General features: G+C 33.4%; 2 protein-coding genes across 4 annotated transcripts; one reads left to right on the top strand and one right to left on the bottom strand.

The window, feature by feature from the left end:
* Positions 1-8,057: 8,057 nt before the first annotated feature.
* LOC21386697 (pentatricopeptide repeat-containing protein At1g80270, mitochondrial) lies at positions 8,058-14,496 on the bottom strand. Its single transcript, XM_024163844.1, has 3 exons — positions 14,339-14,496; positions 12,793-13,393; positions 8,058-9,671 (listed from the first exon to the last, which is right to left on the bottom strand). The coding sequence occupies exons 1-3, from the start codon at positions 14,371-14,373 to the stop codon at positions 8,418-8,420; spliced, it is 1,890 nt and encodes a 629-aa protein (XP_024019612.1). The 5' UTR covers positions 14,374-14,496; the 3' UTR covers positions 8,058-8,417.
* A 6,587-nt stretch (positions 14,497-21,083) lies between these two features.
* LOC21386696 (putative E3 ubiquitin-protein ligase RF298) lies at positions 21,084-25,060 on the top strand. Of its 3 annotated transcripts, XM_024163833.1 has the most exons (4): positions 21,084-21,182; positions 21,751-21,933; positions 22,066-23,402; positions 24,117-25,059. In XM_024163833.1, exons 2-4 carry the CDS (start codon positions 21,759-21,761, stop codon positions 24,657-24,659), a joined length of 2,055 nt encoding a protein of 684 aa, XP_024019601.1. In that variant the 5' UTR covers positions 21,084-21,182; positions 21,751-21,758; the 3' UTR covers positions 24,660-25,059. The 3 variants fall into 3 exon arrangements, with proteins under 3 accessions (XP_024019601.1, XP_010087257.1, XP_024019604.1); XM_010088955.2 differs by having other exon boundaries at positions 21,751-23,402; positions 24,117-25,060; XM_024163836.1 differs by having other exon boundaries at positions 21,751-23,402; positions 24,103-24,256.
* The last annotated feature ends 451 nt before the right edge of the window (positions 25,061-25,511 follow it).

The following is a 25,511-nucleotide window of genomic DNA, read 5'->3' as shown; positions in this document are numbered from 1 at the left end:
AAATCAACATTCGATGATACTGTGATAAAGGTTCACTGTAGATCTTGAAAAACGAATTAAACTTAATTAGAAGATTGATTTATTTATATTAAAAAAATAGTGCAATAGTGAAATAAAATAATAATTATATTATTATTTTAGTTTAAAATTTTAATTTCACTCCCGCTCCTATTAAAAAAGTTTTTGACTATGCCACTAACCCTAAGCTAGAAAAATGTGTTTGGTACGAGGATTTCTGTCATGATTTAAATTATAATTTGTGGCTCGTTACAGTATTTTTTTCTCACAAAAAATACATATAAATTAAAAATAATTTTAAATCCATAAATCAAACGTCTAAAAAGATATGACTTTCAACAGGATCACAAGGAATTGTAGCACAACCCAAGAGCAAGTTGCGGTGCCAACACGCCACCTAAACAATATGCATGTGGACTTAAGTGATGTCATTGCGCCATCAAACTACGGGGTTGTTCTTTTAGAGTATAACTTGAGTGTAGTTTTTTAATTGAATTTGAGTTATAACTTGAGTTGAAGTTAGAACTTGAATAAAGTTGAGTAAAATTGAATAAAGTTGAAACTTAAAAGAACGTGAACTTGAATAAAGTTGAAACTTAAATTGTCTTTTTTTGAGTTTTTTAGACAAAAGAACATGCGCCATGACCACTGGAAGCCCCATACTATGCAAATTGAAACCATCAACCTCTAATAGTATGTTTACTTATCCGTAATTGGAGTGGACATGAATTAAAGTGGACAGAATTTGGAGTGGACATGAATCAGAGTCAGGAATCAGATTCATAATAAGTTGTTTATTTAGGTTCTAGGAATCAGAGTCGGAATCATTCCCAATCTCATTCATGCGTTTACTTACGTCCAGAATCGGAATAAACAAGTTATAAATTTACTTACATACCCTTTTAGTAGATTTTTATGTGTTAAACTTCTAAAAAAAGAAATTGTATATTATGCTAACTATCTTAATATTAAGATAACTAATTAGTAATTAGATTTTTTTAATCACGCCTAATTAATCATCTAAATTAGAATAACTAATTAGTAATTAAATTTTGTTCATCACTCTCTTATTTCGTACTAAAAGTTAAGACATGGTTACTCTACATTATCAACATATAAAATTAGATTTAGCATTGCATTACATATTATAAAAAACAGAAATCAACTTAAATATAGAGTAGGTATAACACAAGAATCAAATTATAAGCATAAAAAAAACTATCTTAGTTTCATTTAATTATTTGCATTGATATGAATTCGTCCATGGCACTCATAAGAAAGAAAGAAAAGAAAAAAAATATCAGAGGAAGTGAACAAGGAGATATGAGAGGCGTGAAAATAAATTATGGCATTTTTTAATTTTTTACTTTTTACTTTTCTATTCACAAATTTGTTAGTAGAATTAAGGATAAAATCGTAATTAACATTTACTATTAGGATTGAGAGTGTCAATCTGGTGGGGGATAGGAAGAGTGTCAATCTCATTCTTCAATCCTAAATTAATGTGAGACCCACACATTTTTATTTTCATTTCAAGATAAAAATTAGTAAATAAACATGAGATTGATTCTGATTTTTAATTTCTATTACTTACTCCTGATAAGTAAACATATCATAAACGTTGGACGTGCCAAGATCGGCAATCCAAATCTTTAACTTCCCATCTCTAATTTGGGTGTCATCCGCCTTACCGGCTGCCCAAGAGCTCTGTCGTCCTGTCTTTATAAACAAAAACATAAAATAAAATGAAAATCTACAAACTAACACATCAAAATATCAAAGAGAGTGAGACCCTTGAACAACAGCGAAAGGAAGTTATTAAATGTGGTATAATGTTTAAAAATACGCATTAATCAAAGATATTATTGCATAATGATTATAATGATATTAACTTCATTTGAATCATAAGAGTTGAAGCTAAATTGGAAGTGGGTTAGATCTAAAATAACATTAAAATGGTTCGTGAGTACTTTTTTTGGTTTTTTTTTTTTTTGGAGGGGTAAGACAAAATCTTATCAATAGCGTGTTGGTAAACGGCTTAAATTTTTATTGAATCATGTTAAATTGTCATATTTTCTAATTTGTGAACTAATCTGACAATTTAAAATTGTGTTTTACTAATATGGTTTCATTTCATAGTTCATACTCTACTGCATGTTGAGGGAAGATTTAAAAAAAAACAAAAAACAAAAAAGGAAAAATACCTAACAGTAAGGCACAATTATAAATTGTTATATCTCTGTCTATTTTAGTTATATCATGGTATTTTTTTTAATATGATACGATTAAATGTGATTTAACGGTTTAAAATTATTGCTCTAAATAGATTTCTTCTTAAGCTTATTGTGATGGTGATCATAAAATAGACGTAACGGTGTTAAAAAAAATCCACAAACAATATTCAACTTATGTAGTATATACTGTTAGGTTTAAAGGAGATTTTTTATACGTCTGACGTACTGATAAGTTAAATTTTTTTAACCATAAAATCTATATTTTTTTAAATTTTTACGTAATTTTATATAAATTTAATAAATAAAAACTTAATCTATTAATGTGTTAACGTACAAGAGAAAATTTATAATGTTTAATTCATAAATTTAAAATCATGATTTAAAATTATTTTTAATTTATGTATATTTTTTATATAAAAAAAATACTATAACAAATTATAATTCGAATCACGAAATTAATCCACCCGCCGAACCTGCATTTAAGTTTAAATCACATTGTCGCGGTAATAGATCAATACTCATTACACTTTATCGCTGGCATGGAGCCAAATAGAAACCGGTGGTGGCACGTGTCCAAGAAAATCCTTTATATTTTTAAGTCCCGTTCACTTAGCTGATTCGAGTTTAAAATTCAAGTTGAGATGTGATTTTATGTGAGAACTTTTTATTGTAATAAAAAAGTTAAATGTGATTATTTATGAGAACTTTTTACTGTAAAAAAATTCAAATTATAAACTCAAATAAGTGAACGAGGCTTTAATCTTCAAATCATATTTTACTCTCCAAATTGTGATACATACCTGCATACGTCCACTTAAAAAAGCTTTTGACTTTCAATATGGGATGATATTGATTTTAGCGTAGCCTTGCACATTTTTTTAATCTTTTGTTATTTCTCTTTTGTAATTCTTATTTTCTTATTATTTTAGCTTCTGAAAAAAAAAAAAATCTACCTATCCTCTTATTTTTCTTAGTGGTGTATTCAACTTCTCCCTCTATTCTTTCGGTCTGAGTTGTTTAGTTAGGAGATTCGTACCCCGATTCGAATCATAATTCATAGTTTATTACAGTATTTTCTCTCATAAAAAATACACGTAAATTAAAAATAATTCTAATTTTATGATTCTAATTCATGAACCAAACGCCATTCCCCTTCGTTTGTTTTACTGTTCTCTCTCTAAATTCCCGTTGCCCTTTTCTTCCACATATCCAAAAACAAAATCTAGCCACTGTTATACTTTTTTTCCCCTTGAAAGCCACTGTTATACCTGATTGTTCCTTAAAATTATTGATTTTAAAAGTAAACAATAAGCATATTAGTTGACTATATTTGTATTTTATTTTTGGGGTTCAAGATATTATGTTGTACTATGTATAATAATTCTGCAAAAAAAATATATATATCTATATACATATAACAAATTATTTTTTAAGATTTTTTTAAGGTAATAGCATAACTTTATTAAAAAATCACTAAAGGCTAAGATACAAGACAAAATCAAAATCAAGAATCGGGTGCTACTCACATGATTAGACAATATAAACGCGCCATTTACCCAATAACGGAGAGAACTCCTCTAACTAGTGGTACTATAATAGGGTTCGGCTACTTTGAAACGACTCCAGATATCTCAATCCTAAAATGGACTACATAACTCAGACTTAAAGCAGTGGGGAGACCACCCTCTAGCCAAGACCTAACGTCAGTAGATGGGGACACCATCACTATTATTACAACAAAATAAAAACATAAAACAGAAAAACAGAAAAAACTCTACAAAGATCCCATAAAATCAAACTAGCAAAATCGAGTCCCTCGACGCTGGAAATATGTAAAACACGGTAGGAGTGGCACCGAAGAAAAGCTCCTGAAACAGCGACAAAAGCACGGAAGACACGGCGGCATGTGGGACCCACACACCACCGCGAACGAGCGAGGACTGCCACACTCTGGACCACCTTTCTCGTCTCCTTTCCACGATCTAGTTCCCGGAGTTTCAACAGAATCTCACGATGAAGCATCCTATATCTAGGGTAGAAGACCAGAAACTACTTCCCCTTGAACAACTCTATTTCAATAACTATCCACACTTTCGTCGGCACGAACCCGAAGCTAGTGACTTTTGCGATCTTTCCGACGAACTTTGAAGGCCAGCAATTCAACGAATAGCCGGACCTCCGATCTCAGAGAACTCCTCCTCTAAGCTTGTTGCTAGGGTTTTAATATTGAAAAAGGATGGGAGAAAAATTCTATAATATATATTTTTTAAGATTTCTGAAAAGCTCTTAATTTTTTCTGTTATTTTAACTCAATATTTTTATATTTATTGTGCCCTACTGAAATTATATGTTAGCTTCGTCAGCGCCTTATCGTGTATTTATTTTGTTCGCGTTTGAGCAAAAGTATCAAACCCATGTTTATTTTACTCGAATGTGTGACCATAACGAAGTTTTTATAGAGCAATGCTTTCTGACATATCACCATGCACAATGCAGTGGACTTTTTTGTTTTTGGCTGATCAATGGAGTGGACTTTTTACAGCACCATGATTCCTCATGATATGTATGTATGGGTATATATATATATATATATATATATGTAATGATTATGTTTTCATTGACATTTATTATTAAATATAAAAATTTGATGATGAGACGCGATAAGAATTTAATGATGATGCGTAATAAGAATCTAATGTCATTAATTGTATTAAATTATTTTAGTCAATTATTAAATTTATTACGACTATTGAATTGATATCTTCCGGTTAAAATAATGATACCTATTAATGTATAAATATTAGAGTAACTATTAAAATCACACTATATATATGAACGAGTTTTCAATGGTTACGTTTGCATTGATGGTAACCATCAAATATAGAAATATGATAACATGGTGTTATAAGAATCCAATTTCATTAATTATCATAAAATTTTTTAGTCAACTATATAATTTATTATAACCGTAGGATTAATATATTACGGCTAAAATAATGATACACATTGATATATAATTATTAGAGTAACCATTAGTTATAAACTAAAATTAAGGATTTGAAATCAATGTTTTAAATTATTCTCATTTAGTTATCTACGAAATATTAATTTGAATCTTAAACTATAGTTTGAATTAATTTTTTTATTTGAAACACAAAAACAAACATATCGCTTGTTATTATAGTTGCTCCTTTAATTTTTATTATCCCTATAAATATGTTATTTGCCTCATCCTCACAGAAATAAAAGAGAGAAGGAAAAAAGAATAAGAATTAAAAAAATAAAAAATAAAAACTCATTTATGAAATGTTTTGTCAGGAAACATGATTTTTAAAAAAAAAAAAAAATAGACATTGTATCTAAGAGAGGAAATTATTTGAACTGGGAATCAAAGAGAAAAGTACATTTTAGGAGGGCCACTTTGAAGAAAAGAAAAATGTATGATTTATATCTGTATATCTATTTCTGTACATAATAAAAAGAGCTAAAGACCGTTTTCTCACGTTTTCTCTCATGTTGCCATGTGGCAACACCCCCCTCTCCTCTTCTTTTTTTTTTCTTTCTTATTTTTTTAATCTTTATTTGACATTTTTTTCCTTTTTCTTTTTAACTTTTACTCTCTTTTTTTTTTTTGCTTTTTAATTTTTTTTCTCAAGTGCGCTATATTTCTAAGCATTTTAGATTTAACTTTTATACAACATCCTTTTTTTAAAATACTTTTTTTCCTTAATTTATTTGTGTTAAAATATATCTTTTAATGTCCTTGCTTATTTTTTTCCCCAAAAGCTCCATTAATTTTCTATCTATAATCTCTATCTCCAATATCTTATCTATAATCTCTAACATACATAAAAAAGGCACGGAAGATTTTCCTTTCTTGCTCGCCTCTTTGCTCCTCCTCCCTTTTGTTTTCTTTGTTATCTTTTTTTTTTTCTTAATCTTCATTTGGCCTCTTTTCTTTTTTCCTTATTTTTTTCCTTAACTTTTACTCCTTTTCTCTCTCTTTTTGGCTTTTTAGGTTTTTTCTCAAGTGCTCTGTCTTACTAAGCATTTTAACTTTTAACTTTTTTATCACATGTTTTTTTAAATATTTTTTTCCCTTAACTATTTGTGTTAAAATAAATTCTTTTAAATATGTCATTTCTTAATTTTTTTATTATTTTTTACTTTCCCAAAATCTCCCTTAATTTTTTTCTATCTCTAATCTCTAATCCCTATCTCTAATATGTAATTTCTAACTTACATAAAAGAGGCACAAAAGGTTTTCCTTCCTTGTTCCAAAGGAGGGTACGTGTTGGCTTTTCTTTCTCTTTTTTTTTTTTAACTCTTTTTCTATTCTTTTTTTTTTTTACCTACTAACTTTTTGGTTTTTTCTCAAGTATTTTGTGTTACGAAGCATTTAACTTTTCTAAAACATGCTTTTCTTGAAATATTTTTATCCCTTAATTATTTGGATTAAATTAATTTCTTTTTTGAATACGTCTTACTTAATTTTTTTTATTTTTTTGTTTTTTTGTTTTTTCAAAAGCTCCTCTACAGCCTATTCTTTTTTCTATCAATTATTTAAATATAACATCTTATATTTATAAAAAGAGTCGAGTTCCTTTTTGGACTTGGCTCCTGAATAGGCTATGTGTTCTTGTCATCTTTCCTCTTTTTTTAACTTTTCATCTTTTTCTTTTTTTAAAACATTTTTTCCTTCTTTTCTTTTGCCTATTTATTTATTTTTGTTTTTCTCTAATTTTTTTTGGTAGTTCATTTTTTTGAAATACTTTTTTTTTTTTTACTTTTTTCAATTAAAATAATTTTTTTTTAAATATATCCTTACGTAAGTTGTGTTTTTTTTTTTAAAACCTATATAACTTTAATTTTTTTTCTTTTTCCTTTTTGAATTTTGAATTTTTCTTCTTTTCTTTTTCTTATCGTCTTTTTTTTTGTTTTTTCCCTTAATATTAGTTAATACTTCATTATTTTTTACAATATCCTTCTTTAAATACTTTTTTTCTCACTTTCTTTTAAATAAAATAAATCTTTTCAAAAACGTTCATATACATAAGTTCTTTTTTTAATTCAAAAAAATCTTTTCAAATCTTTTCTTTTATTCACTTTCTTTAATTCTTTTTAGACGTGATTTTTTTAAATACTTTTTTTTTTCTTTTGCTCCAATTAATGAGCTTGACAAGGCCACGTGTTTAATGCGAGATCAAATTTATAAAGTTATTTCATAGGTGGACTAGTAAAATAAAAAAAAATATAAAAAGAATAAAAAAAAGAAAGATGAGAGGAAGAAAGAGAAGGTTGTTTTTTTTTTTATTTTTTAAAGGAAGAAAGAAAGAAAGAAAGGAAGGAAGGAAGAAGTAAAAACAAAAACGGTGCTAACCAAACGTTTTGTTTGCGCCCCCGGAAAAACCCCATTTTGCTTTTACATTGATGTATGTGTATGTATGCATAGAGATGTATAGATAAATCAGGAGAGAGAGGGAGAGAGAGAGAGAGAGAGAGTAGATGTATGTGTATGTATGCATAGAGATGTATAGATAAATCAGAACCTAACAAAAAAAAAAAGGAGAGAGAGAGAGAGAGAGAGAGAGAGAGAGAGAGAGAGAGAGAGAGAGAGAGAGAGAGAGAGAGAGAAGAGGGACTCTCACTTGAAAAAATGAAGACTTCAATCAGTCTTTATAATCAGCTACAAAGTCACGAGATTTCAAAGCAAATATCAGTCTTAATGCAAGAACAATTGAAGTTCATCTCCTAAAATTTTTACAAAACATATGGAAGACTGCATTCAAATTGCAATTTTTCGTCATAACTAGCTTATATATCTAGATCAGTAACCTCTCCACAATTCTAACATCTGAGACTGGACCCAAAAAAAAAAAAAAATCTCACATTGCTTTAGTGTAAAAACAACAAATAGAACCCAAGAGAACATATAGAGTAACCCTTCAAAAAAAAAAGGGGAAAAAAAAAGAACATATTGAATAAGCACGGCCATACTATAGTCGAACCCTCAAGCTTAAGATGGGCAACATTTTTGAAACAATCAACATTGCAGTACAGAAAAAGCAAATGTTGATAGATGCCCGTACATTTCACCTACAAATAGAGATAGTAATTGTTCCACAAAATGGGACTAGGTCATGCCAAGAGGGAGGAACCGTCTCTTTAATCAAGCAACTCGGAAACTGCAGTCTTCCTGAACGGATCAATATGTGTCAATTGTTCCACCAACGCTCTGTTTGGGAAGATATTCTCCGCCTTCATTCTCTCTCTGATCCCATAAGCTGGCGACTTAGCACTAATATAGGCTTTAAGAAGAGTTTGGAACTGATGAGCTCTAGGTGAATAACCATGCTGCTTCATCCTATGGAAAATCTTTTCTGTGTTGTGAATGTCACCTTTTGTTGCATAGTGATCCATGATAGCTGCATAAGACCTATGCATTGGCCTAAAGTGCTTCTGGTGAGAGTCACCAACCTTCTGCAAGACAGCGTCTGCCTTTTCTATCTCTCCGGCATCCAGATAAAGCTTCACGAGTGCGTCCCATATAGAAGGGCCAAGCTTGCAGCCACTGTTCGCCATATGCCTAACAAGATCCTTACCCTTTGTCAGCATCTTATGATCTGCGTACACCTTTAAAAGCGCACTGTAATGCACCGAATAAGGTTTCTTAACTACTTTCATCATCGTATCAAAAACAGCCTCCGCCTCTTCAATTTTCTTCAACTTTCCTAAAGCTGCAATCGCCGTAATGCACTCCCCAGCCCGGGGATTTGACTCACAGACCTTCCAAACTCTCCTCACTTCATCAGCCTGTCCAAGGTCTCCATAAATTTGGAGTAGAATTCTGCAAGCCAGGCGATTCTCATTTAAGTTGTCGCCTTCCAACTCTTTCAGAACAGCTACAGCCTTCTCTGTAAGCCCAGCAGAGGCATAGTGTCTCGCTGTGATGAATTTAGTCTGCATGTCTGGCACAATACCTTCAGACTTCATTGTCTCCAAAATATGTTCCATTCCTGTTATGTCATTTTGTTGGCCTTTGGTATCTATCAAAAGTTTATAAGTGAAACGAGAGGGCTTCACGCTTTCTTTCTCCATCATCAATAGTACATCTGCTATTTTTCTCTTGTCAGTCCTTTTGTAGAGAAGGATCAACTGGTTGCAAGCAAACTCAGTGATTGGAAACTCGAGATCTTTAATCTTGTTGAACACTTCCTCAGATTTCTTCAAATTGTAGGCTTGGACACAGTTGGCCAAAAGGGTTCGGTACACTATTTCCCCTCTAAAGGAATTTGGAATCCTATCAATGTGCTTCTCTGCCTTCTCAAGGCCATATACCTTAGCAATCAAGTCAACACGAGAAGCATAATCTCTTTCGACAAATTCAATTTTCTTACCTGCCTCCAACCATTCTGAGAACTGCAAAACCAATAAAGCATGAGAACCTAAAACGTGCGAAACTACGAAAGTATTGCAGAACCTAAAATCACACAAGTAGGCAATAATATGCTCGCAGTGCAAGTAGAGACTGGACAGAAAATTAGAAATTCTCACTTGCACATCTATTAGCGGAAAAGAAAAAAAAAAAAAAAAAACCAACAACAACAACAACAAAAAATAAAAACAAAACAAAACAAAAACAAAAACTAATACACCACTTGTAAGACCATAAGACTAGAACTGTAAGAGTATTCTCTTCAAAGATTAAGAGTAGGAATGGAACAAAAATGCACAAGCTAAATCCTTCCAGACACCGTTTAAATGCACGCCAAGCAGTGAAACCCCAAAGACCAAACATCTCTAACAACAATATAAGGGAGAAGAAAATTAACAAATTTTAATTGGGAAATAGTATAGAGCACCAACTCACTACTATTTTGAAACTTCCATATACTCTGGAATCAATTAAATACTTCTAATATATTCTCTGGTTTGTTCAGAAAAATAAATAAATACCTCAATCAGAAGATACCAAGCCAAGACAATAGTTACTTTTTCTAATTATTATGCTAGCTTGAAATAATAACCAGTAAAGCAATAAAACCATTTCAGCTTTGTCAATGAACATGGTGGACAGACACAAAAAACAAGACATCAAGTCAGGACAAAGCTTAGGGAACAAGTAGAAGACTAAAAGGAAAAACAATAAAATATCATAATGTGATAGGTTCCTGGAAGTAAGTTTTGGTTAGTTAATAAGAGCGTGACCTGTTAGGAATATTTAGATGGCTTTAGGTGTTGGTTTTGTTAGTCTTAGCTGCTAGTACTGGTCAGAAGAGAATGAGAAATATAAAAGGGAGGGATTACTGGTTAGAGAGGTAATATCTGATTAGTGGGAAAATTTGGGAAAACTTGGGAGAGTTGGTGGTCTCTCGAATAACCACCATTTTTAGGTTTTACTTTGTAATCTCTCTATTATTTCATCAATATAGTTCTATTTTTTTCTGTTCAAATTGCTCTGTTCATGTTCGGTTCTTATCAAGTGGTGTCAGAGCAAGTTATGGGACTACAACAATAACAAATACAAGCCTAAGTTATGGGACTGCAGCTGAGAAGAAAATGGAAGTAAGAACAGATTCAGCAATGGAGCAGGTTGGCTCGTTCAGAGTGCAAACCCAGAGAGAATTTGCAGAAATTCAGACGTTACCGGTGCTGGAAAGGAAACTGGAGGTGATTCTTTTGAAGTTGGATCAACTGTTGGCCCAACAAGGGATTCCAGCGAAGGACCAGCAAGTTGGATATGGCGAGGGCCATACTACTCAGACTGTGAGCAGATGTGGAGATTCGCGACTAGATCCAGAGGGCCCGCGTCGGCAAGTGACGCTAGAAGACATGAGATCGGAGTCTAGAGATTCAAAGGCATACGATCTGGCAGGAGAATGGACAGACGCGACGAAACTTAGGGTCAAAGAGGGATCTGGGCGAGATCTACGAGGGCAACATCTCAAGGTACCAACTGAAGACGAATCGTGACTGGATTCACTAGTGGAAGAGGAGAATGACGATTTGACGCCGGACTCCGGGGATTCGCATGTTTTGGCGGAATCAAGCATCGCGATGCTGGGTTACGCGATTCCTATGCTAGGGGTGCGAATTTAGGCGCGATTGAAGCAGGCAGAGGGGTCGCGACAACCCTAGGCATGCATTCCGGCGCGAACGGTGCGGATTCCGACTCAGCTGGGGCTGGGGCCCAAAAATCCGGCTCGATGTTGGCTGGGTCCTGCGATTTGGGGGTTGGGTCTCTCGATTTCTAGCGTCGTTAGGGCTGATTTTGGAGCGATTAGGATTAGGTCATGGAATTTCAGCACGAATTTCGGCAAGAGTTGGGCTGGGTTCTAAAATTCCGGCCGGATGTGAATTGGGTGCCGTCATTCTAGCGTGCTTGGGGCTGATTTCCGCACAATTTGGACTGGCCTTTGTGATTATGGTGCGATTGGTGCATATTCCGGCGAGCTAAGGGCTGGGTTTCTCAAATCCGGCATGATTTGCGTTGGTCCCAATGCTGTTAAAGCTAGGGCTGCACACTTCCAACGCGATTGACGCCAACTCCAGCGAAATTCGGACTAGGTCTTCTTATTTCGGTCCGATTGGAGTTAAGTCAGATATTTTTGACACAAATTTTGACGAAATCAGAGCTAAGTCCATAAGTGTTGATGCAATTGTGGCTTGGAATGGAGAAATTGGCACGAGTGGAGTTGGAATTGGAAATTTTGCAAATGCCAGATTAGGAATTGGTGGAGTCCAGCACTCCAAGACCTTTTGTTTATGAGTTTGACGCTCTTGGCTTTATCGTTCCAATACCCATTGCTTCTGAGTTCATCACCGTTTACTTCAACTCTCCAAGATAGGCTGTTGCATTCGACGATTCAGAATCCGGTTTAATCGAAATGAGAAGGAGGTGGCATCATTCCAGTCCGTTTGCCTGATCAACACCTTAAGGACAAGGTGTTTTTGCGGGGGGAGTAATGATAGGCTCCTGGAAGTTAGTTTGGTTAGTTAATAAGAGTGTGATCTGTCTGTTAGGAATATTGTTAGATGGCTTTAGCTGTTGGTTTTGTTAGTTAATAACAGTGGTTAGAAGAGAATGAGAAGTATAAAAGGGAGGGATTAGTGGTTAGAGAGGTCATGTCCGATTAGTGGGAAAATTTGGGTTTACTTGGGAGAGTTGGTGGTCTCTCGAATACCACTATTGTTAGGGTTTACTTTGTAATCTTTCTATTATTTCATCAATATAGTTCTATTTATTTCTGTTCAAATTGCTCTGTTCATGTTTGGTTCTTATCATAATGGTGATAATCAATTTTATTAATCCAATAAACAAGATTGATTACAAGTTTAATATAAAACTAATTGCAGATCCACTAGGTACAGACAACTGGATGCCACAAGGATCTATCTAACACGTATAATTGCAAACAGCCTTCTCGGAAATAATTGATTAGGAAGTTAATAAGTATGACAAAGTTAGCACTACAATACACAACTCAGTTTACTATCCAATTACATCAACAAGGCGTATAAATATAGTTGTGAAACTCACCTGCAATGCCCTTGCGTACATCCGTGCCTTACGAAGACTGAGCATGGCCAAGTAGACCTCTCCTCGGTCCACCTCATTTCCTTCTTCAACCCACTTGTTGAGAGCGTCACGAACAGAATAACCTGGAGCATCTGCAATTGCTCTGAACAATGCTGAATCTGCCGTCTTCTCAGTATGCAGTCTCTCACTTAAATCAGTCTCAGTATCTGATAGCCCCAGATCATTTTTAGACACTTCAGCATCATCATCATCAACCTCGGAAAAATCTCGTTCAGAAATCAGCTCGTCTGCATTTTCGTCCAGTAAATTAGTGTCTTTAACTGCCTTAGAACGATCTGTGCCTTCAAGTTCAGAAAACTCATTCTCCAATTCATCTTCCCTGTCGCTGCTCTTCGCACCGGCTTGTGAAGACAGACTGCGTCGCACCAGAAATAGGTTTGCAGAAACATGTTTTCTGCGGCAAAATCCATTGAAACACTTACATACATTTGGTGTCAATTCAGAAGAGTCAAAACTATTAGCCCTGTCTTGTGTGCAAGTAATTGGCGGCTCTGAATCAGTAAAACCAGTACTAGAAGCCCGGATGCTAAATCCTCGGTTCCTGAATGCGAAAAACAAAAGCTAAGTAACGACCATATCAGAGTCACAGTACAACAACCCCAAAAGAAGAAAGAATATGACACTAAAACTAGTAAAGATTTCATTATGTATCATTGCAAATTGCTAAATTTTTCCTTAACTACAAAATTAAGAGCAGGGTAGTAAAGGAGTCTTATAAAAATGCAAGTCATTGAAACAACTTTCAACAATTTTAAAGAGGTTCATTTCTCACAACTTTCAACTTTCAACAACTAATAACAAAAATTTTGGTTCCTTTCTCACAATGAAAACGTCAGGAATAAGATATATCTATTAGTTTTTTTATTGGGTCTAAACTTTTGAACAAAAAAAAAAACATTTCTTGCTTCTTTTTTTAAACAAAAAAAAAATCCTTCAAGAAATTCAGTTGCATTAATTTCAGAAAATGATGTTCCAAACAAGAGATTATAATCAAACTGACCCGAGAAAGGTTTAGATTCATTAAAAAGAATGAAAAACGAATCACAGCGATTCAAAAAAGCATGGAATTTCAAGACGATAAGTCGACGAAACCCAGCTTCCGAAAAACTAAATTTCCGATACTATCTCCATAACCAAGCAGAAATATCTGTAATTTTCTGGTTCCGAGACACGAAACGACGAGAATAACAACACCCAGCGTTGAAATTTCCATTCATTTCCGTAACTTCACAGTTAACCAAACAGGAAAATGAGTTCAGCACCAAACTCAAAGAGGGAAGAGAGAGAGAGAGAGAGAGAGAGAGAGAGAGAGAGAGAGAGAGAGAGAGAGAGAGAGAGAGAGAGAGAGAGAGAGAGAGAGAGAGAGAGAGAGAGAGAGAGAGAGAGAGAGAGAGAGAGAGAGAGAGAGAGAGAGAGAGAGAGAGAGAGAGAGAGAGAGAGAGAGAGAGAGAGAGAGAGAGAGAGAGAGAGAGAGTGAGAGAGAGACCTGAGAGGAACAGAAGCACGACGAAGAGCCCACATGATGAGTGATGAGAAAGCTAAATCAGAAGCTCCAACAGCAGAAATGGCGGAGCTTTTTGAAGCTTTTTTTTTTTTTTTTTTTTCCTCTTTCGTTCTTCTATAAAAGCGAAAGCCCTCACTCTCCTAAACCCTAAACCTAGAAAAACCCCATTTTTGGAATTGAGGATATCCTTTTTTGTAATGTTATTTGGACCCCAAATTCTTATTGTTATAACATTTGCGAGCTCTTGACTTTTGATAAATAAGAATGCTGCCCCAGCTTGTAACTTTTCATTTCAATTCTCACCTGAGCTATAAATATAATGGTGCCACAGCTTGCAACTTTTCATTTCAATAGGCGCCTGAACTTTTCTTTCTTTCTTTCTTTTTTAAATATTTTATTTTCAACTTAAGGATATTAATATATATGAACGAGTTTATACAACTAATATATATGAACGAGTTTTTAACAGTTTTATTTTTATTGGTAGTTACTCATTAAATATTAAAATATGATGTCATGACGTTATAAAAATTCAATCTTGTTAATTATTATAATTTTTTTGATAATTATAAAATTTTTTATAGCTATCTGATTAATATAGCAAAATTAAAATTATAATAGTACCTACCAATGTATAAACATTAGAATAACCATTATATGTATATTTTGACTATAATGAGTATAAATATTTGAACTGCATTGATGGTGTTGGCTTTATATTGGTGGACTTTAGAGGATAAGACTACAAAAATGATCCATTTATTTATGCTACAAATTAGACTGCATTACAAAGTTGAAGTATAACGGTTTTATTGAAATATTTTAGGAATAGTAAACTCATATAACAATTTTTATAATGTTATTGAAGTTTTTACTACAAAATTATGTAATACCTGTTTTAATGTTTTTTAGTTTTTTTTTTTTCTATTTGTGAAATATTCTAAACTTTTTACTATATTTTTTACTTTCGACATGATAAGTAAAATCATATTTTATATCTAACTTTCCCTCATTGGAAGCAAAATAAGTATTCTACATAAGTATAATGCATAAGTACTCTACATAAGCAAAATAAGTATTCTATTTTACATCTCAAGGATCTGGAACAATAATGCAAATTTTCAACAAAGCCATTAAGCCAGGTGACAACTATTTTTAACTTACTTCTTTAATAAGTGTCTTATTAAATATAGAAGAAAGGAAAAGAATATAAAATTATTTGCTATCATTTATTTATTTATAATTAAAATTATTTCCTTTTGTATTTGCATATTTCATTGTCAATGACAGAACTCAAGTATTATTATTATTTCTTTTTTTTTTTTTGAAAAACGTCTGGGAATGATCCTTAAAAATAACACTTTTTTACATGAGCTCTTCCTGAACTTACCACAAGTGGCAAATTAGTCTTTAAATTAAAATTATTGACAATTGACTTATTGAATTTTGAAATCGTTGCATAGTAAGTCTAATTGAGAATGGTATAAAATTTTTGACAGATTTTCCTCTCAGACAAATCACTTAAGAGATAGTAAGATTTAACCAATATATATTTGTCTTTTTTTTTTTTTCCCTTCTTCTATCATTTTTTTTTTCCTTTTGATTCATTCATTCTTGTCTTTTCCAACTATAGTTTGATAAACTGTTATGTATTCTTACTTCCCTAATTCAACAATTAAAGAAGATATGGGTAATCTTTATCTTTAATTTTTATCTCTGTAATCTTTACATATATATAATAGTCAAAGACACATCTTTTCCTTTCGCCACACAGTGGCTCCTCATTTCTTTTTTCCATTTTTTTTATTTTTCATTTTTCTCATTCTTTTTTTTCTTTTTGGTTTCTTGTTTGGGTTTTTCTTTCTCCCTTTTTCTTTTTGTTAAAGGCTTCTATATAAAGTTTTTTTCCTTTCAATTTTGTTTTGTTTTACTTATCTCATAACATTATTTTATTTTTTTTCTTTGTAATACCTATATTCTAAGATGTATACTAAAATACTTTTTTTTTCCTCTTTTTACCTTACTGAAATAGTTTTTTTTTCAAATAGACCCTTGTGTCTTTTTTAAAATACTTTTTTCTTGTTCCTTTTTCGTTAAAATTAGGGGTGTAAATTGGCCGGGTAGGGTCGGGTTGAGCCGAAAAATTGAGCCGACCCGACTAGTGCGGGTTGATAAAACTTTGGGCCGCGATACTCTCTTAAATCTACAAACTCGCAACCTTTCGGGTGACCTCAGGTAGGGGTCGGGTTACTCGGGTTGGTGAAAACTAATTTTAATTTATGACTTCATACATCTTTTAACAGTCCAAAAGCATAAACAATAAGGAGATGAAATAAAATCTTGAGAAGCAAAATAGTCTATATAAAATAAACAGTTTAATCTAGAATAAACAGTCCATATAAAGATAGTCGCAAAATAGGAAATTTAGTCCACTCTAAACTGTTTAATCCAGAATAATAGCACCTTCATTCCCAACTTGCCCCTCATGTGTTGCAACAGAATTTGACAAATCTTGAGAAGAAAACATAACAAAAAAATCATCAAAATCAAGTTTAGAACAACAAAATAAACAACAAGGAGATGAAATAAAATTAAAAAAAATAAGTAAAACGTAAAAAGATTACCTGACTAAATATCTTCATATTCATTAAAGTCTTCCACGTCAATAAGGTTGATATGCTCACGACTACGCAGCTAATTTTGTGTACAAATCAATGCCTCCACCATCTTGGGGCTCAATGAACTCCTACAAGGATCGAGGATGCGGCCTCCGGTACTAAAAGTAAATTCTGAGGCTACCGTTGAAACAGGAATGGCAAGAATATCTCTTGCAACTAGTGAGAGAACCTTGTAATTAGTTACATTATTCTTCCACCAATCTAAAACATCAAAATTTGACCGAGTTGGATCCTCCATAGGGTCGGTCAAGCATCTGTCCACGTCATTTTTGTACTCATTCACATTTTTCTCCTTCATTTTCCTAACAAACACCCTTTTCCTTCTACTTCCGTTTTTTCCTCTGTTGTACTTTAAAACCATCTTCTCCTTCAAATCATTTTACTTTAAAACCACACCTCATTTGAAATCCAAACTCGATGTTGCGTCGGAAACGATGTCAATTTTCTGAGAAATTGATTAATCCAAGGCAATTGGAACTCATAAAATCCACCAAATCACTTCAAAGTTTCGACCTTTTTTTCAAAAATATATAGAATAAATGGAACAAAATTATTATTAGCAAAAATGACACTAAGAACCGAACTTGCAGATATAAAGAAAACGAAAAGCAAATAACACGCAAATCGGATAACATTAGAAACCTAAAACCCAAATGTTAAATTTTGTTTCCAACTGATGTTATTTTATTGGAAAAATCAGACCAAAAACGCAGAAATTACAAGTGGAAGAAAAAAAACATAGGAGCAAGAAGGAACTTACCTGATGACACTGGAAAAAGCAAGAAGCAAGAATCAAACTGTCGCCGCCGTGAGCTCCACCTCCAGGGCAACTGGAACCAAAAACGACATCAAGCGAAAAATGAAAATCAACCAAAAACGACATCAATCAAAAATGAAATCAAACAAACAGACCCATTTCTGTTTGGTTTGCTCTGATTCAGAGATAAATCATAAATAAAAAAACAAAACAAAAAAAATCTAGAAGAAGAAGAGGAACGGTGGCTTACGATGAACGGCGAGAAACGGCGAGGAACGGCAAGGAACGGTGAGGAACGGCGAGTAATTTAGGGATGAGGGATTTAGGGTGAAGGAGGAGGCGATGCGAGAGGCCAGAGGCAAGAGGAGATGAGGGAGGCGAGAGGCGAGGACATCAGAGGATCAGGAGAGAGTCGAGAAACTGAGGTGAGGAGTGAGGACGAGGGATTTAGGAATTAGGGCTAATGCTTCAAAACGGCCGGGTCGGGGCATTGCGGGTTCAGGCATGCCCGACCAGTCCCCAACCCGCATAGTGCGGGTTGGGACCATTTTAATCTGAAAAAAAAAAAACCTATTTAGTCGGGTCAGGTCGGGTCAGGCGGGTTTTTCGGGTTCGGGCTCAATTCTTACACCCATAGTTAAAATACTTTATTTCAAATGCATCCTCACTTCTTCTTCTTCTTTTTTTTGCGAGATTTTTTTTAACATTTTAATTCTTCTCCGATGTGGTTTTTGAAATTTTGTTTCCTTCCTGACTCATGTTAAGTTATTTTGTTTTAAATGTTTTCCCTACTTAATTTTTCATGTAATACTAATTATTATCTTAAAATATTTTATAGCATCTCCAAAAGAGCTCTTTAAATTTTAGTTAAATTCTAACTAAAATAGGTACAAAAATATTTTAGCTAGTAACTTATTGGTGAGTCACTCAAATCATACTTTCTATTTTAACTAAATATAGATTATTTTAATATTTATTGAATTTGAAATAAAATAATTCTATTAAATTTATAAAACAACCTTTGCATTTATTATAGTTAAAAGAATAAAATAATATAAAAGATGAAATGACTAGCCACTCTATGCTAGTTATATTTAGCTAGTAACATACATAAAAAAGTAAAAAGAAAAAAAAATCTCCTTTTTTTGACACGTATCATCACAAGAATGCTTATTGTTTTTGACCCACTAATTTTTTATCGTGTTCTGCATGTATTGCCATGTTGGAGACACAAGAAGAATTTAGGATTAATTACAAAAATTTCTCCTGAATTATACCTCCTATAATATTTTGATCATAATCTTTAAAATGTAACATATGTTCAGGGAGAATTTTCCTTTTAACTATACTCTACGTAAATTTTTATTCTTTTATTTTTTACTAAACTAATTCTTAAAGGAATAATAAGTCAAACAAAATTTGAATCTTTATATCCAAAAAAAAAAAACATGTTGAATACATGATGAAAGACTTATTATATCCTCATTTGAGAGTCAAATGTTTGTCACATGATGAAATTGTATCAAAAATTTTAGGATAAATTATACGGTTGTCTTTTAAACTATAGACATGTCATAAAATGCCTCCCAAACGTTAATTTTAGCTTTTCCTTCCTCCTGAACTTCAGTAATTCTTGTAAATTCTCCTCGTATGCTAAATTTTTAATGGAAAATGACATATAAAGTGAAAAAAATAACAAAAGAACTCTTTATATTAAGATTTTTAACATAAAGAAAGCCTATTTCACAAATAATGAGTGCAGCTTGAGTAACTTGGTAAATAATTGCTTTGTTAGCTCCTCCTTATCCAGGCACAGTCACAGGAAAGTGCAATTACTTAATGGGAGTTATCTTTTTTTTTTTTATACCTAACTTTCTCCTTTATTTGCTTGACATAGGGACCTTTGGGGTTTATAAATAGAGGCCAACAACAATAACGGAAGTAAAAATTTAATAAAGGAGGAAATTTTACAAGAGTTACTAAAGTTCAGAGGAAAACAAAAATAACTCAAATTAAAGTTCTAGGATTATTTTGTGACAATGCCTATAGTTTGGAGGGCAACCTTATACTTTATCTAAAATTATCAATCGGACTTGTTATGCAATGATTTCAAAATTCAAAGGTCAATTTTCAAGAATGTTAGTTTAGAAATTGATTTGCCAATTGCGATAAATTTAAGGTGTGCTCATATATACAAAAAAGCTTAAAAATATTGTGTGGTCATAATTGTCCCTTTGTTTTAGAATTTTTAGTTTCCTTTATTATTCAAAAACATCTTAATCTTACTCTAATGCTTTAAATAATATTAAAAAAAGTACCTTCACGCTCTAAAAGCGTCACTTTAATACCTATGGTTTTTTAGACATGCAATTAGTAATGAATAGAATTACACAAATATAAATAGATGAGTTTTCAAAAGCTCCTAAATTTGTCAAGCGCTGCGATTTGACTCAAATTGATAACACTGTTTAAGAAGGTGATGGAAATACTCGTGCGCGCCTCATATTTTTGATACTTTATCCCTGAGCATTTCATACTTTAATAAATTACCTATACATTTTTTATTTTGACAACAATCTCCCTTCTTTTCACTCTTCATTTAAATAATTTTAACAAGTCTGGTCACATTACAATAATTTGATAAATTTAGAAAATTAATTGTCAAAATTAAAATTTAAAGATTAGTAACGCTATGTTTGTTTTACATCTCAATTGAGAACTTGAGTTGTGTTTGTGAGAGAAAAATATTGTAACAAATAAGTTAAATTTAAATTTTTTTTGAGAAAATACTGTAGCACTATTTTAGTTATGACTTGAGTTGTGAAAAGAATAGGGTTTTAGAGAGTCATGTGTTAAGAATGAATAAGAATGAAAGAGAAATACTAACGTCACTTTTTTTGTTACTCTCTTTATTATTTTTTACATTTACTATTTGACACATAAATTCTATTAATATAATATATTATTATTTAAATAAAAAATAAGATAATTAAATTCACGTGTTAAAAAAAATAAATACATAAAATAACAAAAAGAAAGAGTGACGCTAATCTTTTTAAAAAATAAAACTATTTAAAAAGAGGATAATTATTTTGATTCCGTTTATTTTACCGATTTGCGTTTAGAATTCGAATTTTAATAAAGTAAATTTTTTTTTAGAAATAATCATAACTCTCACATATAATCATATATCAACTTATATTAAAAACTCAAATTGTGAATCCTTTATTTTTGTCTCTTTCTCAATTTTAACTTTTCTTCCCATTCCCATTTCCCAAATATCCATCAAACCCCAAATAATACCATCGGACCTGTCTTGCTCTGATTACCCTCAAAAAAGAAAACAAAAGAAAAGCAAGAAACAACAAATTCATCACCAGCACCATCTCAGGTAAATTCCCAATTCCATTTCCTAATTTTGGGTTTCGCTCCATCGAAATCCCTATTTTTTCTTGTCAATTTCTTGAATTTTTTCTTAATTTTGTTTTGTTTTGGAGAACAAGGATCAATTCGTTTCCGGGTTTTTTCGCAACTCTCTCTCTCTCTCGCTCATTCGATTTTTTGTTTGGATCGGTTAGTGTTTGCGTGTTTTTTATTTTTTTTATTTTATTTTATTTTTTTGTAGCAGAAGAAAATCTTGTGATTCTTTATTTTGGGTTGATTATTGTATTCGTTCAATTTGTCAATTGGTTTCTTTTCTTATTATTATTATTGTTTTTTTTTTTTTGAGAAAAATGATGTTTCAATCCCTAAGCTCGAAAGAATGATCAGACCTAACCATTTTGTTTGAAAACAATGGAATTTTTGTTCTTTCAATCTGTTTGTTTCCCCCAATGTTGTTATCAAATTTGATTGTGGATATTATGAATTAATGGGTTTTGATAGATCAGTTGATCATTTGCTAACTTGTTAGTGTTCAATTAGGGGCTAACAGAAATGTCTTTTCATAATGTGTGCAGTGGAAAAAATGGCTTCAATGGTTGCTCCGGCGAGTAGTGGTTGTAGCTCTCGTTCTCAAGTGTCTTCTTCATTAACTGTTCAACAAAAGGGAAGTAGGAACAAAAGGAAATTCCGGGCTGATCCACCTCTGGGCGATATGAATAAGATTGTGTCTTTGCCTCAGACTCAGAGTGACTCCTCAAGTTATGTGTTTTCAGCTGAAAAGTTTGAGATCAACCCGGGTCAACCACAATCCAATGTTTGTGACTTGTGTAGTGTCAATCTAAACCATTCTGATAATTTAAAACTTGACCTTGGACTGTCTAGCTCTGTAGGTACATCGGAGGTTGGGCCAAGCCGGCCTAGAGAGGAGGTAGAGGCTGATGAATTCCATGATGCCGATTGGAGTGATCTTACTGAAGCTCAGCTCGAAGAACTTGTTATAAGTAATTTGGACACTATTTTCAGGAGTGCAATTAAAAAATTTGTGGCTTGTGGATACACTGAAGAAGTTGCCACAAAGGCAGTCTTGAGGTCTGGCCATTGTTATGGGAGTAAAGACACCGTCTCAAATATAGTGGATAGTACTTTAGCATTTCTTAGAAGTGGGCAAGAGATTGATCCTTCGAGGGAGCACTGTTTTGATGATCTACGGCAGCTGGAGGAGTACGTGTTGGCTGAATTAGTCTGCGTTCTCCGAGAGGTCAGGCCTTTCTTCAGCACCGGGGATGCCATGTGGTGCTTGTTAATCTGTGACATGAATGTTTCTCATGCTTGCGCAATGGATGCATCCTTAAAGATAAGCAAGGCTAGGGGAGTTGATGCCCCTCAAGAGGACGGGAAAAACAATCTTTCTACCAATGCTGGACCCGCTTTCATAGTAGCACCAGACTTGGACAATGGCAATACCATTTCTTCCCCTAAGATAGATACCCAGTTGACATTACCTGAAGTTGACACCACAACAGCATTACCACCATCAAGTACTCATCACGCATTACAAGTTGCCGATACCGAGCTTTCTCTTTCGCTTTCATCTAAGAACAACTCTGCTGTAGTGCCAATGAGTAGTACTATGGAGGCACCTAATAGTAGTTATGCAGGTATACCGTACGATAAGTCTCTGGGGCAGTGGGTTCCCCGAGACAGAAAGGATGAAATGATTTTGAAGCTAGTACCAAGAATAAAGGAACTCCAAAATCAAATGCAAGAGTGGACAGAATGGGCAAATCAGAAGGTTATGCAGGCTGCCCGGAGGTTGAGTAAGGACAAGGAGGAACTCAAAACACTTAGGCAAGAGAAAGAAGAAGTTAAACGCCTGAAGAAAGAGAAGCAGACTTTAGAGGAAAATACCATGAAGAAGCTCTCTGAGATGGAGAATGCCTTGTGCAAAGCTAGTGGGCAAGTTGAGCGTGCTAACTCTGCGGTTCGGAAGCTTGAGGTAGAGAACGCATTACTGAGGCAGGAGATGGAGGGTGCAAAACTTCGTGCTGCAGAGTCTGCTGCAAACTGCCAGGAGGTATCAAAGAGGGAGAAGAAGACACTAATGGAGTTTCAGTCATGGGAGAAGCAGAAAGCTTTTTTGCAGGAAGAACTTGCAGCAGAAAAACGTAAACTGACGCAGTTGCTTCGGGAACTAGAGCAAGAGAAGGCTCTCCAGGAACAGTTTGAGGTATGCTTTGTAAAAATTTAAATCGTTCTTTTAGTCCCTGTCAATTATTTGAATATTTTCATTTTTGTCCTGGAATAGTTGCCTACCTCGGACTTTGTCAATGTACACATAGCAATCTATTGGGTATAATGACACTAATAGTTGTATCTTTACAAGTGAAAGAGGTTTTGCATTTTTATCACTTGCATCTTGCATTGTACTTTATTTCAAAATTTTAGTTTAATTCACTCCCCCTAAAAGAAATTTGGCTCCACAATATATATATATATATATATATATATATATATCAACACACACACACACACGCATACCTCTCACGGAATCATATTTCAGGAGGCACATTGATGCAGCAATTACAGGTTTAACTAGTATTTTGGCTCTGCATAGTATCATTAAGTGTTTTTGGTAAGGAATGTAGGTATTTTGCACTTTTTTTTTGTCCAGACATGTATTAATATTTATCTAGGTGGAGTTTAGGTTGGTTTTTAATTTTATCTATCTTTGTTCTGGAATAAACTTATCCTGATTGGAAATATTGAACATCATTTCACAAGTGTGAACTGTGAAAGTGATTAATTTAGTTAAATCTCGAAATGATATAGTATAATTGTTCATTGTTCTACATACTTGTGCTCTTCATTGATTTCTTTGTGCTTCTTTAAATCATCAATATAATCTCAGAGCCCTTTCTCATTCAAAGGAAAAATATTACAGGCACGATGGCAACAGGAGGAGAAAGCCAAGGAAGAAATACTTGCACAGATCAGTTCAATGAAAAAAGAAAGAGAACAGATTGAGGTTTCAACAAAGTCAAAAGAGGACATGATTAAATTAAAAGCAGAAAACAATCTACAGAAATACAAAGATGATATTCAGAAGCTTGAGAAAGAAATCTCCCAGTTGAGACGGGAGACCGACTCTCCAAAAATTGCTGCACTTCGGAGAGGCATTGATGGAAGCTATGCTGGAAAACTGACGGACATCAGAAATGGCCAGGATCGCAAGCAGTCGAGGGCACCTTTTACGTCTGAAGCCGTTGCAGGCCTTCAGGTCTTCTTGGAGACGGGCGGGGTAAAACGTGAGAGAGAGTGTGTTATGTGCCTGTCAGAGGAGATGTCTGTGGTTTTCCTCCCATGTGCCCATCAAGTGGTTTGCACAACTTGCAATGAACTCCATGAGAAGCAGGGCATGAAAGATTGTCCTTCTTGTAGGAGCCCCATACAGCGGCGTATTTCCGTGCGTTATGCTCGCTCTTGAATGCATTTTCTGGAAGTCGAGTTTTTCTGTTTTGAGTTGAGTTATGAATAAAAGATTTTATGGGACTCCTATAGAACTGAATAATATACACTTTGAGTTGCTCCTGAAGGGTTTCAGACAATGAACTTCATTGTCTTACATTGCAAGGTTTTTGCTTTTAATTATGAGCTTTGCTTGTCAGTGTTTTCTTTTATTCCCTTGGTCTCCTTAAGAACGAGTTATATTGAGGTTCCATAGGGAGACTCTACCACACCCCCCAAAAAAAAAAAAAAAAAGGGGGTCTTGTCAGCTCTCATTTCAAAGTTGCCAAGAATTATTCATGAAATAATGTTGTATTAGACCTGAAAAAAAGAAAAATACTGGCGACTTAAGCTAATTTGCAACCAAATTCATGAACAGACTGCATGGTATTGATACGGATGAATTATTCAATGAACCGGGTATACTACATTATTATTTTTATATGGTACAGCAACTCAATAAAAAGATAAGACATAGATGGTCCTTTTATGTTAATTCTATGCAATTAAATTTCTATGTTAATTCTATGCAATTAAATTTCTCTTTCCTAATGTTTAATCCTCATAAATGCTTTACCAAATTTTTTTAAATTAATTAACTAATTTTGGAAGACACTAAGGCTGTGTTTGGAATTGATCCCGTTTTTATTTTTTACGTTTTTCGAGAAAAAAAAATGAAAACGTTTTTAAAACGGCGTTTGGCACAATAAAAACAAAAAACGAAAATGAAAACGATTTCTTGGTTTAGTGTAAAATGAGAGAGAAATGAGAAACGACTTTTAGTCGTTTTTCATTTTTTGTTTTCGTTTTCTCCTCTCTCGAGCAGAGAGAT

The sequence above is a fragment of the Morus notabilis genome, unplaced genomic scaffold (assembly GCF_000414095.1).
Source record: "Morus notabilis unplaced genomic scaffold, ASM41409v2 Scaffold1545, whole genome shotgun sequence".
NCBI lineage: Eukaryota > Viridiplantae > Streptophyta > Magnoliopsida > Rosales > Moraceae > Morus > Morus notabilis.
Note: the sequence above shows the minus strand (reverse complement) of the source record. Positions and strands in the feature narration are given on the sequence as shown.

Bases quoted from the DNA above. Each gene is read 5' to 3' on its own strand.
- LOC21386697 (XM_024163844.1), bottom strand. From the start codon at position 14,373: ATGTGGGCTCTTCGTCGTGCTTCTGTTCCTCTCAG. The intron at 13,394-14,338 runs GTCTCTCTCTCA...TTTCGCATTCAG, and splicing joins CGTGCTTCTGTTCCTCTCAG to GAACCGAGGATTTAGCATCC. The intron at 9,672-12,792 runs GTGAGTTTCACA...TTGGTTTTGCAG, and splicing joins TGTACGCAAGGGCATTGCAG to TTCTCAGAATGGTTGGAGGC.
- LOC21386696 (XM_010088955.2), top strand. From the start codon at position 21,759: ATGGCTTCAATGGTTGCTCCGGCGAGTAGTGGTTGTAGCTCTCGTTCT. The intron at 23,403-24,116 runs GTATGCTTTGTA...AAAATATTACAG, and splicing joins CTCTCCAGGAACAGTTTGAG to GCACGATGGCAACAGGAGGA.